This window comes from Lagenorhynchus albirostris, chromosome 2 (assembly GCF_949774975.1).
Source record: "Lagenorhynchus albirostris chromosome 2, mLagAlb1.1, whole genome shotgun sequence".
Lineage (NCBI taxonomy): Eukaryota > Metazoa > Chordata > Mammalia > Artiodactyla > Delphinidae > Lagenorhynchus > Lagenorhynchus albirostris.
In genome coordinates, this window is record NC_083096.1 from 91,157,033 (window position 1) to 91,175,013 (window position 17,981).

Below are 17,981 nucleotides of genomic sequence, written 5' to 3' on the forward strand. Positions count from 1 at the left end.
ATCCAACTATTCAATCTCTGAGTTGCTTTATTTAAAAACAGCCAAGCTTAAACAGCAATTGGAAAAGCAAACCATTTAATTTTTAAGCTTATAAATAGCAATGAATGATATTACAAATTCCAAAGGTGTTAAAGAACACCAACTTACCTTTGCATAAGCTTTTCCACCTTTTAATTCCTGCCAAAGATAAAAAACACTATAAGGATATCATATGACTAAAGATTTAAAATTAAATATATGTCAAATAATTTTGAGGTAGATATTTACAGGCTAGCAAATACAGAGTAAAATTCTGATGATCTTAAATCCAACTGTTTGGATGTCCCCTGCCCCCCTGAAAATAACCAGAATTTTTATTTAGAATTTAATTTAAATCTGAAGGAGACAAATGGTGAGAAGACAAGCTAATATTTAATCTATTTGCTGAAGAAGAAACTGCCAAAAATGTCCTGGACACATTGCAAGAACATGAGTCACCAAAGAAAGGTTAAATTAATTACTGACTTAAGCATATTAATAATATACCGTACAAAGATTTCAACAAGAGTTGAAACCCCCACCCCAGAGACACCACTGTTATGAATTTTTAGGAACTGTCCGAAAGATGTGTATATACATTTCTGCTTTACTCAAATGATAGCACACTACATATACTGTTCTATACCTTACTTTTTTCCACTTAATATATATGGCATTGTTCTATGGTAATACAGTAGAAACTCCCTTATCTAATTCTTATCTAAGTGAAGGAGACTGGCAAAAGTGAAAAGTAAAAATATATATATATATATATATATATCTTAGCATTTTAGTTTAAAATATGTAACTACATTAATTTGCCAAATCCCTCAATTTAGGACATCACACAGATGCAAGAATTAAGTGTAAAACACTTAGAACACTGCTTAGCGCACAGTATAGGTACTCTGTATTATGTGTTTGCCATTAAAATTAGGGCCAAATTCTCCTCTCCTCACTCACTTTTTTTTTTCTTGTGGGTTTTTTTTCCTTTAAGTTTACAAAATACATGCTTATAGAAAATTAAAACATTATAGAAATATATAAAGCCAATCATGAAAGTTCTCCCATAATCCCACTCTCACAAAGCCACTGATAACAATGTGGTGTTACTTTTCCATTATTCTTTAGAGCATTAACAAGTTACTCTTCCAAAAAAAAAAAATGCTTGCACAGCTTCCTTTTTTATATAAGAGTAAAATTTGGACATGTTATTCCAGAGATATTTCTCACTCTTAATGGAGAGAAACTACATGAAGATACCATAATCTATTATACCAGTCCCTTATTGTTAGGACATCTGGGCTAGTTTTAATTAAAGACAAAGATGAAATAAACTTGCTGTGTAGAGTTGTCAGATTATTCCCATTAGGCAGTTTCCTAGTAATTTCATTTTTAATGAAGAGTTAGCCAAAGATTCCAAGCATCTTCAGTATATTCTGGAAAACTACCCTCCTAAAGGTTGTAACAACTACACTCCCACCTACAGCATGCAAGATGGGATATGTATATTTGGAAATGCTTATTCAAAATTACGGTATAATTTCTTAATTTGAAACAAATTTTAAACTGATTGTTCCTGTAATTTTGTTTTCTAACTATAGAAAGTGAAGTGTGACAAATTTTCTTTCCTGATAGGGAATCAGGATGCTAAGGACAGGGTTTGTAAAACTCAGTATATGCCAGAAAGAGGCACAGGCATCAGAAACTTAAGTAACACTTTTCTATGAAGTCTTCACAGAAGACTGCAGCCCTTGCTATAGCTTCAAATAAGTCCATTGGTATCTCCAGTTATTTCTCCAGGTTATTACTTCCAGTAATAATTTGTGGTTATGCAGCTTGACACCTCACTGCAGCCACCGCATTAGTATGTCCAGATAACGTGTGTACGCTGGCTTTAGTTCTCACATCCCAAATCCGTGCTGTTGAGTCTCGGCTACAGGTCACCAGCACGTTGATTGTTGGGTGCAGATCCAAACCATATACTGTACTCAGGTGTCCATGACAGTGCCTTATAACCTTATTATACTCAAGATCCCAGCAGTTGACTTGTTTGTCTTCTCCACAGGAGAACAGGTATGCGCTCCTTGGGTTCACTATCACACCACGCACAGTACTGATGTGCGTTTTAACTTGCCACTAGCCAGTTAATGACAGTTATAACTTGCCACTAGCCAAGTCCCAGATCTTTATAGTTCTGTCAGCAGATCCAGTAACAAACCACTGATTTCCAGGTTCCACAGCAATACATCAAACCCAGGCAAGATGCCCACTGATCACTCTGTAGAGTTTCCACGGTGGGTGCCACTGAAGTTTTGGCATTGTAGGGGCTTTTTTAGCCATCAGTGTGGAGGTCTTGGCATTGTCACCGTCCATAACAACTGCCCCTGCAGGCTGTGACTTGGTCAGAAGCCCCAGGGTGTCGGTATTCACCTCCAGCAGGTGCACTATGGTTTGCATCGACCCTGGCTTGGGAAGTAGGTAATGCCACAGCTAAGGACTGTGCAGCTGATTCATTCAGCATTCTGTCCGCTGTCAGAGCAACCCCAGGTCCTGGTGGATATGGATGTGTACCCGTCACCAAACATTGAACTTCCTGCCCTTAATTGGCAGGATACTGTTTGTGTCCATATGAATCTGATACATTCTGAGGGTCTTTCTCTTTAAGATTTTCTTTTGAGGTAGGCATATGCAACACAGGACCATACTCATTATGCAGCTTGATTGCCATTTCTCGTTTGTGACTGTTCATCCAAAGGCACAGGTTTTCCATTATCAGCCACAAACATGACATGGGTTCTCTTCAACAACCTGAACACAAGTGTGCACAGAATGTTTCTGTACCTCCTCGACCATGATGCCATGGTGTGTGTAGTCGCTCCGGCAGGGAAGAAACACTCATCAACAGGATGGAAACTGCCGCCACAGCTCTCCCTCACTCACTTTTAAAAATGTGTTTGCTGAATGGAGCTGTCTCTTATCTAAACCAGATACACAACACATTATCTACCATTTCCATCTTTAAAGAGGCAAATTGAAATAAGCTGAAGAGTAATCTATGGTAAATTCTATTGTTCGTGAATATGTGTTATCCCTCCCCTTCCCTGCCCGTTTAGTGAGGCTGCGGCCATGCCACCAGATCTACTCCATTATGAATTACCAAATTTTCCTTCTTCATTAGGTCACTGTCATATCATTAGTAGTGCCTTTCATCAAACAAAGCAAAACAAAACTTTCTCCAGGTGATCCGTGTCTCTACTGGCTAATTCTTTTCTTTGCTCCCCTTTACAGCCAAACTCTTCAAAAGATTTACCCAAATATGCTGTATCCCACTCTCTATTCAATCTACTCTAATTGGGCTTTTGCCCTCATTTTTCCCTCTGCAGTGGCTCTAAGGATTGCCAATGATCTCCATTTTTATCAAAGCCAAAGGCTTTGTCTTATCTTACTTAATTTCACAACAGTATTTGACAGGCTTGGCCACTCTGCCTCCTTCCTTATACCATTTTGCTCTTTAAATTTCCAAGTGGCAACATTGCCTAGTTTTACTCCTACCTCTCTGGCTTCTCCTCACTCTCCTTGGCAAGACATATTCCTTTATTCAACCTCTGTGGAAAGAATGCTAGTTGTATCCCAACTATCCATTCTCCCCCTCTCCATAATAATAGAATCCTCTATTTTTAGTTGGGCATTGGCTACCCAAAATAAAGTAACTGACTACATTTTCCACTTGCTTTTTGTACTATGGCAGTGTAACTAAGATCTGGCCAAAAGTATACAAGAAGTGATATATATGAATTCTTCCTCCTTTCTTGTACCTGCTAAGTACTTTTATACTACCTCTAAGTGTTTGGTCTAGGCCTCTTGTCTTCTCTATCTACACTTTCTCCCTGGTTTATACCATTCAGGTCTATGGCTTTAAATAAAAATTGTATGCTGATGACTCTCAAATCTTTATCTCTATTCTGAACTTCTCCCGAGAGTAGTATTTTAAATGCCTACATGACATGTCCACTTGATGTCACACAGACACCTCAAATTTAACATGGCCAAGATTGGCCTACTGATCTCTATTTATCTGCCCCCCAAATTGCTCCACTTTGAGTTTTTGCCATTTCAATAAATAGCACAATCATCGACCCATATGCTCAGGCAAAAGGTCTAAGAGTTATTCTCAATTCAGTTTCCCTCATTCACTATATCCAATCCATTAGTGGTGGTCTACCTCCAAAATACATCCTGAATCATACCACCTCCACTGTTATAACTCCATGCCAAAACATAAGCATTCCTCACCTGAACTATTCCAATCAGTTAAGTGGTCTCTGTAATTCATCCTTCATCTTAAAAGATCACAAAGTGATCAGCAAAAGTGATCTTAAAGGATCATGTCTCTCCTTATTAAAATCCTCAAATTGATTCCAAATCTAATTGGAATAAAATCTAAACACCTATAAGGCTCTACCTGATCCAGTGTTTCCAACCTCTTCATCAAGGACTTCCCTTTCCATGTTTTCCATGTTCCAGCTAGGCTGGTCTTCTATCTTTAAACATGTCATATTTGTTGTTTATCCTGCATGAGGTTCACGGTACTTTTGAATCTGTGGCTCAGTATCTTTCATCAGTTTTAGAAGATCCTCAGTCACAATTTCTCACATCTCCTTCTAGGGCTCCAATTTTATGTGTGTGTGTGTGTGTGTGTGTGTGTGTGTGTGTGTGTGTGTGTGTGTGTGTTTGTGTGTGAGAAACCTTTACACTGTTTCCCATGTCTTACACTCTGTTATGTGTATCCCACCCTTTTTCTCTCCATGATTTAGTCTGGATATTTTACTTTGTCTTATTTTCCAAGGTTTTCTTCAGTTGTGACAAACCTGCTGTTAAATACATCTGTTGAGATTTAGTTTCATCTACTTAGCTTTGAATATCAGTTATTGTATTTTTCAGTTCTAGAATTCAATTTGATTTTTTAAATAGTTTTAAGTTCTCTGATTTCCTGTATTGATGACTAATTACACTTATTGTAAAAAGTCTGTCTTAGATCTTCTCCAAATCTGTATCTTCCATGGGTCTGTTTTTATTATCTATTTTTCCTTTTGATTTTGGTCATGTAGTCATGTCTTTTAGTATGCTTGGTAATCTGTGTGTGTGTGACAACTTGAAGAAATAATTTTAGGCTCAGAGTAATGTTATTCTCCTCCAGAGAAAATATATTGATACATTTGCTTCTGGCAAGTAGTAAGGTCAGGGATTGAGTTAACCTTCATCCAAGCAGCAACTGAGCTGATTGGAAGCTGAATTTCAGTTTTTGTAAGGGTTGATCTATAGCCACTATACTCCTTCTTCTAGGCTGAAACTCTTAGAGAGTCTTAGACTAAAAGCTAAGAGAGTCCCAAATTAAAGCTTAGAGAGTCCCAACTAAAAGCTTGGGGTATTTACCAAGGCTCCTTCTGCTGGTGGGCCCTGGACTCCATTTTTGTCCCCTTAGTCCTGTAAAATTGCCAGAATCTTAGCTCAGCTTCTTAGCCTCTCCATCACTGCTTTTGGCTCAGCTCCTTAGCTACTGCTTACAAATGAGAAAATGCTTTGAGGGTAAAAGCAATGCCAAATGTCAGGCTCATCTCTTTAAGCTTCCCTGGTCTATGATTCTAAGCCTCTTAAATCCTTACTGAAGCAGCTTCTGATGTCTTCAAGCAGCTATTTTTAATATTTTGTCTAGCTTTTCTGGTTGTTCTCAGAGGGAAGGGTGGCCTGTAACAAGCCAGTCCATTAATTTCAGAAGTATAAATCCCCAGGTTTATTATAATCTTAGTGCCTGTTATGGAGTGAATTGTGCTCCCCACAAAAATATGTTGACATCTTAACCCACAGTACCTCAGAATATGACCCTATTTGGAAACAGAGGAGTCTTTACATAGGTAATCAAGTTAAAATGAAGTCCTAATCCAATATTAGGTGTCTTAATAAAAAATGGGAAATCTGAACATAGACATGCACTGGACCTAGACAGCTACAAGTCAAGGAAAGCCTTGTCTTCAGAGGGAGCATGGCCCTGCTGACACCTTGAGTTTGGACTTCTGGCCTCCAGAACTGTAAGATAATAAATTGTGTTAAGCCACCCAGGTTGTGGTGCTTTGTTACAGCAGCCCTAGTGATCTAACAAAGGGCTTTTTAACTTTCAGGTCTGTGACAGTTAATTTTATGTGTCAACTTGACTGGGTGCCCAGATATTTGGTTAAATATTATATCTTAAGGTATTTTTTGCAATGCAGAAAGTATGTATACAGTTGACTTTACTAAATTTTCTTTATGGGTTCTCACTTTTACATAATAATTAGATAGGATAGGTAGAGTAAGTTCAGTAAATATTTCCATTTACCAAGCATGGTAAGAGAATGCTAGTGGTTCACCAATATCTCTTCTCTCCTTCTTTAGTGTTGGGATCTGACAGCCACTCGGTTAGAGACTACATTCACAGCTTTTCTTCCAGTTTGTCACGATCACATAGCTAAGTTCTAACCAGTAGGACATGAGCAAAAGCCATTAGCACCACTTTTGAGTCACGCACTAAAAAGGAATACATTTGTTCTCATGTGGCTTTTTCTTCATTCTCACTGGTGGAGAGATAACAAGACTAGAGCAACTTCCTTGGATCTAAAAATGGGCACCATAGAGTGAAGATGGCAGAGCTGCTCTACCAGCTCTGGATCCCTTGGCTACTACCCTAGAGAGACATACACTTCTATTTTGTTTAAGTTATTGCATATTTGGGTCTCTGTTTTAGCAACTTATCATATATGCCTTAACTAATACACCAAACCATTATAGTCTGAAGAACTGGTTTATTTCAGTTGAATAAGCCCTACCTTAAGTAGCAAAATAAAAAGAAAAGTTAAAAAAGGAATTCTGAGTTATCCTCTACCATAAATTGGTTACATATTTTCCTTTTCTTAAAATTCAAAGACAGATCATCTTTCAAAAATCATGATTTGAACTCCATTTAGAAAAGGTTTCTAAAAAACTAAAGATAGAACTACCATATGACCCAGCAATCCCACTACTGGGCATATACCCTGAGAAAACCATAATTCAAAAGGACACATGTACCCCAATGTTCACTGCAGCACTATTTACAATAGCCAGGACATGGAAACAACCTAAATGTCCAACAATAGATGAACAGATAAAGAAGATGCGGTACATATATACAATGGAATATTACTCAGCCATAAAAAGGAATGAAACTGGGTCATTTGTAGAGATGTGGATGGACCTAGAGTCTGTCATACAGAGTGAAGTAAGATAGAAAGAGAAAAACAAATATCGTATATTAACACATGTATGTGGAATCTAGAAAAATGGTACAGATGAACCTATTTGTAGGGCAGGAATAGAGACGTAGACGTACAGAATGAACATGTGGACATGGGGGGAAGGGGAGGGTGGGACGAATTGGGAGATTAGGTTTGACATAAATACACTACCATGTGTAAAATAGACAGCTAGTGGGAACCTGCTGTATAGCACAGGAAGCTCAGCTCGGTGCTCTGTGATGACCTAGATGGGTGGGATGGTAGGGGTGGGAGGGAGGTCCAAGAGGGAGGGGATATATGTATACATATAGCTGATGCACTTCATTGTACAGCAGAAACTAACACAATATTGCAAAGCAATTTTACTACAATAAAAAAAAAAGAAAAAAAGAAAAAGTTTCAAAGTAAGGGTCACAGCAGGAATTAAGGTAGCAAGGGAAGAAGGTAGAATGATTTACTTATATCTTGGTTAATCCTAATAACTCAATGAGGAAGTTATTATACCCTTATTTGGATGAGGAAAACTGATTCTTAAAAGTCAGGAGAGAGCTTCCCTGGTGGCACAGTGGTTGAGAGTCCACATGCCAATGCAGGGGACACAGGTTCGTGCCCTGGTCCGGGAAGATCCCACATGCTGCAGAGTGGCTAGGCCCGTGAGCCATGGCCGCTGAGCCTGCGCTCCACAACGGGAAAGGCCACAGCAGTAAGAGGCCCGCGTACCGCAAAAAAAAAAAAAAAAAAAAAAAAAAGTCAGGAGAACTGCTTAAGGTTTCACAGTTAATAGATGATATATCTGGGATTCAAACCCAGGTCAATATGATGCCATACACACTTTCACAGCACCATCCTTCCCTTTAAAAAGCCTCCATTCAACTATTGCTGCTCCAAATGACTATTTTAGAGGTCTATTTTCATTAAAGGCTTAAAAGCTATAAAACGTATGTATGTGCTTGTGATATATTTTAACTGAGTAAATTAAGCAGTATAAGAGAAATTAAAATACAATCATATACATCATAGTGCTATCAGTCCACTCAAAAAACAGAATAAAAAAGCTAAAAACACAACTTTTTATCCGATACAGAAGGATGCAAAACTGGAGCGGAAAAGAATGAGGCAAGGGACTCTTGCTTTTCATTCTAAATAGTTCTCTATTTAATTTCTGAACATGTATATGTTATTACTTTGGCTATTTAAAAAAATGTATATAAAATGTAAAACATGAACTTTACATTTTAAAGCAAGTAGTTTAATTCACCAGTAGTGGCTTCCTAATGGATTTCTCTTTTTCACCCAAAAGAGGTAGGATATATATATGATATATATTAAGTTGAAACAATCTGAGATTGCAATTTTTTTAGATTATTGGTAATATGCTGTCACTTAATAAGTGGAAAAGGAACTATATAAAAAAGAAAACATGGACTTAGAATCAGAAAGATTTGTGCTTGAGTTCCTACTTTGTCAGTTATTAGCTAAGTGAATTTGGGCAAGTAACAACCTCTCTGAGCCTTGGTTTTCCTGAAAATGGAAAAAATAACCCATATCTTCAGGGTTGTTATTAGACACAAAATACGTAAAGTCCCTAAAACCAGTGCCTAATAAAGAAGAGAGACTTAATGAATGGCAGGATAGAGACATTTACAGTCCCCAAACTAATACAAATAATTATATGTACAGTGATGATGAGATGAAGGTTCTTGAATAATATTTTAATTTATAACTCCAGATTCCTCATATTTGTCATAGTAATTTAAATTATGCTGCAAATGTGAAGTGAAATTACATATAACAGTTCTAACAATAAAGTACAGCTAAATAAAGTGAGTCAGTGACTATGGAACTTATCATGGTTTCTGAAAGGGGAGAAGTACTAGGCTGTTTTTATACCTTCCTCACAGATACTCTGTAGATACAAGGGTCTAGGATGCCTGTGGTGGCACTTGCACTCATTTTGCACATAAATGAGAACTTCTTTCTCCAGTGAACACAGTTTGCTTGCACCACCTCCCTGAGGAAAAAAAAAAAAAGAACCAGTTAATTAACTAGTATTGATGACATGTTAAAAAATAAAAAGCACACACACTCTTTCACTCAAGTCTATAATGCAAACATGACATATTAAAAACCAGTATTTGGAAATAATGAAACTTGAAGAAAACAAATTCCTAACAATGTGATCCGAAAATCTTTAGAAAGTTTTATTATCCACAGGAAACTGAAAAAAAAGTGAATTTACTTATCAATTTAATCAATATAAACTGATGCTTCACTATTCATTCATTCAACACACACTACACATTTGTTTGTATTAGATGTGATGAGTATGTGCTAGGTGATTAAAATACGAAGATCAGAATGACAGTGTTTCTAACGTTATATGGCTTATAGTTTAGTTAGTGTAAGAGACAGAAATATGAACAATACTTATTCTAAAATGAGCTACTGTCACAGTTTCACTCCTATTCCAGCCATAAGAGCAACAGCAGCTACCATTTATGGACAGTTTACCACATGCTATTTAATCTCACAACAACCCTAGGAGGTAGGTGGCATTATCCTCACTTTACAGGTAAGGAAACTGAAGCACAAGGAGAGAAGATAACTCTAGGTCATTTAGGTAGGAAGTAGCATAACTAGCATTTAAACTAGGCTCATTTAACTCAACAGTCCACTTGTCTATTTTGTCCAACAACTCTGCTCTTTCAAGTTTCCAGGCCTCTGTACATGCTGTTCCCTCTACCATTCCCTTAGAAAGGAAGGATAATTATTCCTCTAACATCAGAAGAAAAGAAAGGCAGTGGGCAAAAATAAAGACAAAGCTGGAGAAAGCAAAAAGGAAAGGCAAGAGAGCCCAGGTTAGTTTTCATCTTCTTAGGAAAGTAATAGATGAGGTTACTTCTACAGGATGATTGATAGTAGCTGATGGGCGAGCTGTAAGTTTAGATAAAGGCTGAGGATGGTGAATGGGACAGGGAGTCAACTTAGTAGCTGCCTCAGTGCATAAAATGAGTTTGTATTGGGACAAATCAATTTGGTTTTATGGATTTCTCCATCAATGCACAGAAATCCAAGAACAAGAAGTGCAAAAACAAATATAATTTAAAAACCAAGTATGTGCTTGTGTGTGGTACGTGCACGTATGTTTACTTATATACATGTAAACAGACATGCAAACAGAGAGGAGGGTGTGTGTTTTATCATAGGTTTAACTGTCATAACTTTAGGTTTTTTTTTTTCATTAGGAAGCTTTAGGTGATTTAATGAATTATGATATGACGAGAATGTATATGTGTTTTTAGGGGAGTTTCCCTAGCAATCCAGCAGGGGTGCAATTTATCTGTATGGTCACAACACAGGCAGATTGAGAGTTGTTTGGCAAAGGACAGATCTGAAGGTGTTTGTCAGGCAACCTAAGGCATCCACAGTAAGATGAGAAGTAGCTAACCTGTATACTCAAAAATAGTGAATTAAAAAAAATCATTGAATAATAATGAAAATAACAAGCAAGAAAAAATAAAACCAGAATTTTTAAATTTTTGTTTCTCTCTCTTGGCCTCAAGACTTGGGTCAAGACATCAGCCGTGGCCTCTGAAGCTTCCCAAAAAAGGTATGCAGATATAACAATGTCCCAGTACTTCTGGACCCTTCAAGAGTATGCTGAGCTTCAAGGCACTTTGCTGTTCCTGTTACTGAGACCACCGATATAATGATCAAGAATCAGAGATAACAGTAAAAAAAAAAACACCTGTTATTTTACTTTTCTGATAAAATTACATTAAAACTTCTGGTTAAGGATGGCAGTTTGGGTACCTGTATTAGCCTCTGCTCCCTCCCCAAAATCTTCTAAATTAAAAAAAAAAAAAATTTGAAGTCACCATCACCAAGGACAAAGAGAACCAGACAGGAGACAAAAAGAAGTGGACAGGGACAGACAAGTGATAACTGATTAAGCAAACTGAAGAAAGCTGAACCTTAAGCTGGTAATAATGAAAGCCATGAGAAGGAATCTAAAATTGGTCTTGAAGTAGAATGAAGGAAGCCCAAAAGGCAGAAGGATTGATTGAAAACTGTTTTAGAAACAGAACCTCAGATCCTGTGACTCCTGCAGAAGACTGAGATCATTCTCCTGACAAGGTAAGACAAAGGGATCTCTGAAACACCTGACTTGAGGGCAAGGTATTGAAAATGGCATGATAGCATGACCGTATTCGGGGAGGTGGATTAAAGATGACTCACTGAATGCTGAAGCCTCCAATCTTCTCCCTTAACCTGCCTCCTCAGAATGCTGGAGCCAGGGTATATTCTTCATGATGTGGAAAGAATATTCCCTGGGGAAGCCAATCAGCCCCAAAGAAAATGAGACGGATGTTGAGGGTTCCCAACAAAACAATCTACAGTGAAAATCTGAATCAATGAGCACCCGTCATATGCACAAAGCTAATTAACTTTTAGTGCTTCGTAGTAAATGAGCAGACACTTATCTTAATATGAAAGACAGAGATAAAAAAAAGAGCAAAAAGCAACTTGAAGAAAACAAAGTCTATGCTGGAAGAAGAAAAGATTCTCAGAGAGAAAGAAAGTACATCTACCATACAGGAATAGGATGCTGTTAAATTTTAAAAAAGGAACATACAGGAAACTAAAAAGTACTCATGGAAATCAAAACTACTGGGCTTGATATTCTGTTTGTGATTCCAGATCCACTCTGCCCTTTGCTGTGGTCCAGGAGGCTGGCTTTTATGGACTATATCAACCAGGCTCCCCTACCCTCTGCCTCTGCATGTGCTAAAGGGACAAACAACGCAAAGATGGAGCGCAGGAGGAGAGAGAAGTTGGTGTATTTTTCTCCTGCTCCTTCCCTGTCAGGCCACGTGAAAAACAGGGAAGTGGATGGGGACTGCAATTTTCCACAATATACCTTGTAGAACTTAGACTCTAAACTATATACGTTTAGGGACTATCCTGGAGGTCCAGTGGTTAAGACTCCATGTTCCCAATGCAGGGGGCATGGGTTCTATCCCTAGTTGGGGAACTACGGTCCTGAATGCCGCATGGCGTGGCCAGAAAAAAGCCAAACAAAAAATAAACTATATGTATTTATAACTTGGTTAAAATAAAAACCAAATTTAAAAAGTTGTCTAGTATTGAATAATCTGAAAATGGGAACAAAAGTATGTAACATTGCAAGCCATTTTTTTCTAACTGCTTAAAAAAAAAAAACCCAAGAACCTTCTTTATTGGCTAATACATGAAAATTAAATGGTATCTTAAAATGTTTTCCAGCCAATTATTCTAGAAATTATGTCATAAGTATTAAAAAATCCATTAATACTCAGTGCAAAACCCTAAAACTTTGCTTTATATTCTGCTACTTTTCATTACTTTCTGAAACAATTCCTCAGCAATTTAATTACAGAAATACATCTGTAGATTTTTACCTAGTTTAAAACGCCCTTATAATGTAGCAGCCTTTACATACCAAATGGTATATGCTATCACAAATGGAGAGCAGCTTTGGCCTGAGTAATAAAAATAAGAGAAATCAAGCAAACTTCATATGTGGGTGTTTTTCTTTAAAAAACACATAAGTAGGGCTTCCCTGGTGGTGCAGTGGTTGAGAGTCCACCTGCCGATGCAGGGGACACGGGTTCGTGCCCCGGTCCGGGAAGATTCCACATGCCACGGAGCGGCTGGGCCCGTGAGCCATGGCTGCTGAGCCTGCGCGTCCGGAGCCTGTGCTCCGCAACGGAAGAGGCCATGACAGTGAGAGGCCCGTGTACCGCAAGAAAAAAAAACCAAAAAACAAACAAACAAACAAAAAACACATAAGTAGGAAAGGAGTATCTACAGAAACATTGGTCTAGTTTGGCTAGAGAGTGGAGGAAGGCAACATTAAGTCTGGTAGACTTGGGAAGAAACAAGAGATTAAAAAACTTTACCATTACAAATACAGGTAAGATAATTGATATCATAGTATAGAATAGAGGTAAAGAATAAGTTTTCATAAAGGATATAATGTTAAATCTTAAGGGAAAAGAGTACGCTTCTATAACCCTATGTGTTCCCATCTACTTACTACCATCCTCTTTCCCTTCAGATCCAAGCTCTTTGAAGATAATAACGACAACAATGACAGCATTTATTGAGTGCTTATTATACAACAGGCATTGTTGTAAATACTTCACATGTATTAACTCATTGAGACCTCAAACCAACTTTATGAGGAAGGTACTATTAGCTCCATTTTATAGATAAAAGAAAAGGAGAAAGTCAGTGACTTGTTTGGAACTGGAATTTGAAGACCTTCTACAGTGTAGACATTTTCCTTCCATTTCCTCACCTCTTAGTTACTTTTCCATGCCCTCAATCAGGCTCCTGTCCTCCACCACTCCCCTGAAACTGCTCACCAGTGAACAATTAAGTGCCAAATTCAATGAGTTCTTTTTTATTATCGTAGTTGACTCCTCTTATATGTTCTGGAAATACTCTAGTCCCTTTCTACTTCTGTGACTAGTTCTTCTCAGCTTCTTCTATCACCTGAAAATGCTGATGTCCACCACTTAAAATGTTGATGTCTCTATCTCTAGCTTTCTTTTCTTTTTACTTTTATGGCCTTAACTACTATGTATACACTGAGAATATATAAATTTGAAGTCTTCTACTTTAGTCATTGGATTAATATATCCACCAATTTACTAGCAATCTCCACCTAGAACTCTTAGTCTCTAGGAAAGGCTTTAGGCCTCTGACCGCTGTCCATAATGGTACTCACCAGTAGGCTGGTTACCCACCAGCTTAACTAGTTAGCTAAACTAGTCAATGGATTGCCCAGGTGCATATGTGATAGAGATTGCCAGTTGCTTATCCAATATCCAGTCTTGTCTCTTCTTTAAAAACAGAAACCTGGGACTTCCCTGGCGGTCCAGTGGTTAAGACTTTGCCTTCCAGTGCAGGGGGTATGGGTTCGATCCCTGGTCAGGGAGCTAGGATCCTACATGCCTCATGGCCAAAAAAACCAAAGCATAAGACAGAAGCAATATTGTAGCAAATTCAATAAAGACTCAAAAAAAAAATCGTCCACATTAAAAAAAAAAATCTAAAAGAAACAAAACCCAAAACAAACAGAAACCTGATTTTATTCAGAATGGCAATGTGTCCAGTTAAAAGACTGCATTTTCCCATTCTTCCTTGCAGCTTGGGGTAGCCATGGGATTGAGTACAAGCCAATGATATAAATGGAAGTTACTGGGTATAACTTCTAGAAAGACACAAGAAAAGAAATATAGTTAAGATATGTCCTTTTATCTTTCCTCTTTACTTCCTTCCTCTACCTAGAAAACTGTAATGACAACAGTTAGAGTGTCAATAGCCATCTTGGACCATAAGGTTACCTTGAGGAAAAGCAATGTGATGATAGTGCACAGAGACAGAAGAAAGATGGGTCCCAATAATCACGCAGCCCTGTCTCCCTCCAAACTTACACCTTATTATTTAAAATGTTTATTTGGGGTTTTGTTATATGCAGCTTAACCAAATCCTAATTGATATAGCCTAAGACTGATCATTCCCAAATAAAGGAATCTGTAAAATTCAAATGTTATCTCATCATGGTAGGTGCTCCAGGAATCCCAGAGTTCTGTTCTCCTCATTTAAAATTACTGTATGAAGCAAGACAGAGTAAGAGGTTCCTAGCCCTCATCCTCTTACAGAAAAAACTATTTGGCAGATATCCACAAACAAAAGTGGCTTTGTGGGAACCTTGGGGTCCAGGTAGGAGGCTGTGACACTCTGATGGAGCCCACATACTAAGGAGGGCTGCTTTGAGAAGGCAGGCCTGCACTGCAGTTGGTACTAGATTTATTAATTTCCTTTGGTGATATCATGTTTACCTGACTCTTCGTGATCCGTGTAGTCTTGCATGGTGTCTGTGTGTTTGAAAGAGAAGACACCTCTTCCAGTCTTTACAGACTGGTTTTGGCAGGTAAAGACCTTCTCCTGCCAGAAGACTTCAATATCTCACTCACTATAATGGATCGATCATCCAGACAGAAAATCAGTAAGGAAACAGAACTGGACAACACTATGGGACCAATGGACTTAACAGATATATACAGAACTTTCAATCTATCAGCAGAAGAATACACGTTTTTCTCAAGTGCACACCGAACATTCTTCAGGATCAATCACAAGTTAGGTCAAAAGAAGTCAACAGATTTAACGAGATCTAAATCACTCCAAGTATCTTTTCTAGCCACAGTGGAATGAAACTAGATACCAATAACAGTAAGAAGATGGGGAAATTCATAAATATGTTGAAACTAAACAACATACTCTTGAACAACCATTGGTTCAAAGAATAAATCAAAAGGGAATTAAAAAAAATCTCAAGACAAATAAAAACAAAACCACAACATACCAAAACTTATGGATTGTAGCAAAAGCATACTAAGTTTACAGCAATAAACACTTCCATTAAAAAAGAAAGATCTCAAATAAACCTAGCTTTATACCTCAAAACCTGAAGAAGAAGAAACTAAGCATAAAGTTAGAAGACTGAAGGAAATAATAAAGATTACAGAGGACATAAATCAAATAGAAAAGCAATAGAAAAAATCAACAAAAATAAGAGTTGCCTATATAAAAAGTAAAGAAAATCAACAAACTCTTGGCTAGATAAATTTGAAAAAAGAGAGAAGACTCCAATAAAACCAGAAATGAAAGTGGAGATACTACAACAGATGCTTCAGAAATAAAAAGGACCATAAGGGGCTATTATGAACAATTACATGCCAACATATTGGATGACCCAGAAGAAATCAATAAATTCCTAGAAATACACAACTTATCAAAACAATCAAGAAGAAAAAGAAAACCTGAACAGACCAATAAAAAATAAGGAGATTGAGTCAGTAATCAAAAACCTCTCTACAAAAAAAAACCCAGGACCAGCTAGCTTCATGGATGAATTTTACCAAATACTCAAAGAGGAATACCAATCCTTCTTAAACTTTTCCAAAAAACAGAAAAGAGAGAACACTTTGAAACTCATTTTATAAGCAGCAGCATCCTGATACCAAAGCCAGACAAAAACATTACAAGAAAATAAAACTACAGGCCAATATCCCTGATAAAGATAGATGCAAAAATCCTCAGTAAGAGTGGGCACCACGGAGTTGATATTCAAGTAAGAAGAGCTCTCCCGGCCGTCGGTTCTGGATGCCCTCCGCCCGCACGGCTGCCAGCCTGTGTCCACCCTCAGGGCAATGACCACGCTCTCTCCATCTGCGATCCTGACCCGCTTCAGCTCCTAGAGCTGCTCCAACGGGTCGCGGTTCTGGCGCATGGCGGACAGGGAGGAGGCCACAAGGCGTGTGTCACCAGCACGTGCAGAGGACTCGCCATCGCAGTGTTCACTTGGAGGAGACTGGCGCCACCCAAGGAGGCTGAAATCAAAGGACTCCAGAAAGCATAGTCACAAGAGAAAGGAGGGCGAATACCTGGAAGCATCACTCAGAGGAGAGCCACGTAAGAGAGCTGTCCCATGAAGACAGCTGAATCGACTTTTGTGTGAAATGAAGGCGTGAAGATTTAGAGGCACCTCCAGTGTGAGGGCTTTTAAACTGCCACACCTCTCCTGAGCCCTCTGGAAGGAAAAGTCAGCCCAGCTGGCGGGGGGGGGGGAGTCAAGGAAAAGCCTCTGGACTTGAGTACATCGCATCCTTGGCTTTGGAGTTTAAGAACAAGAGAGAGTTAACCGCGTTGCAAGAGAATCCATTGGAGAATGTTTCAAGATGTAGAACCCTTATATGTGAAGTGTCCCTAATGAAGTTGGAGCATCCACATTGAAATTTCCTCGTGTTGTGGAACTGAAGACTGCCACTGGAAAGCTGCATCATGAGCTGCTTGGGCTTCTAAAGTGTCCAGTGAATTTTTAATTACATAAACCGTGTGGATGAAAGGCTCTTGGTGCTGCAGCCAGGAGTCAGTGCTGTGCCTCTGAGGTGGGAGAGCCAACTTCAGGACACTGGTCCACAAGAGACCTCCCAGCTCCATGTAATATCAAACGGCGAAAATCTCCCAGAGATCTCCAACTCAACACCAATACCCAGCTTCACTCAACGACCAGCAAGCTACAGTGCAGGACACCCTATGCCAAACAGCTAGCAAGACAGGAACACAACCCCACCCATTAGCAGAGAGGCTGCCTAAAATCATAATAAGACCACAGACACCCCAAAACACACCACCAGACGTGGACCTGCCCACCAGAAAGACAAGATCCAGCCTTATCCACCAAAACACAGGCACTAGTCCCCTCCACCAGGAAGCCTACACAACCCACTGAACCAACCTTAGCCACTGGAGACAGAAACCAAAAACAGCAGGAACTACGAACATGCAGCCTGCAAAAAGGAGACCCCAAACACAGGAAGATAAGCAAAATGAGAAGACAGAAAAACACACAGCACATGAAGGAGCAAGATAAAAACCCACCAGACCTAACAAATGAAGGGGAATAGGCAGTCTACCTGAAAAAGAATTCAGAATAATGATAGTAAAGATGATCCAAAATCTTGGAAATAGAATAGACAAAATGCAAGAACATTTAACAAGGACCTAAAAGAACTAAAGATGAAACAAACAACGATG

General features: G+C 38.6%; 1 protein-coding gene and 1 pseudogene across 3 annotated transcripts in view; both read right to left on the reverse strand.

The window, feature by feature from the left end:
• The window catches only part of EEIG2 (EEIG family member 2), a 108,030-nt gene that overhangs the window by 49,526 nt on the left and 40,523 nt on the right, over positions 1 to 17,981 (reverse strand). For all 3 annotated transcript variants that reach the window (XR_009538855.1, XM_060139478.1, XM_060139477.1), the window contains exons 2-3: positions 9,219 to 9,339; positions 148 to 177 (exon numbers count right to left, since the gene is read on the reverse strand). Coding sequence is in view for 2 of the 3 variants with exons in the window: in XM_060139478.1 (XP_059995461.1) it covers positions 148 to 177; positions 9,219 to 9,339 (151 nt within the window). In the remaining variant the exon portion in view is untranslated. The remainder of the gene's footprint in view (positions 1 to 147; positions 178 to 9,218; positions 9,340 to 17,981) is intronic.
• On the reverse strand, positions 1,810 to 2,874 carry LOC132516445 (pleiotropic regulator 1-like; annotated as a pseudogene).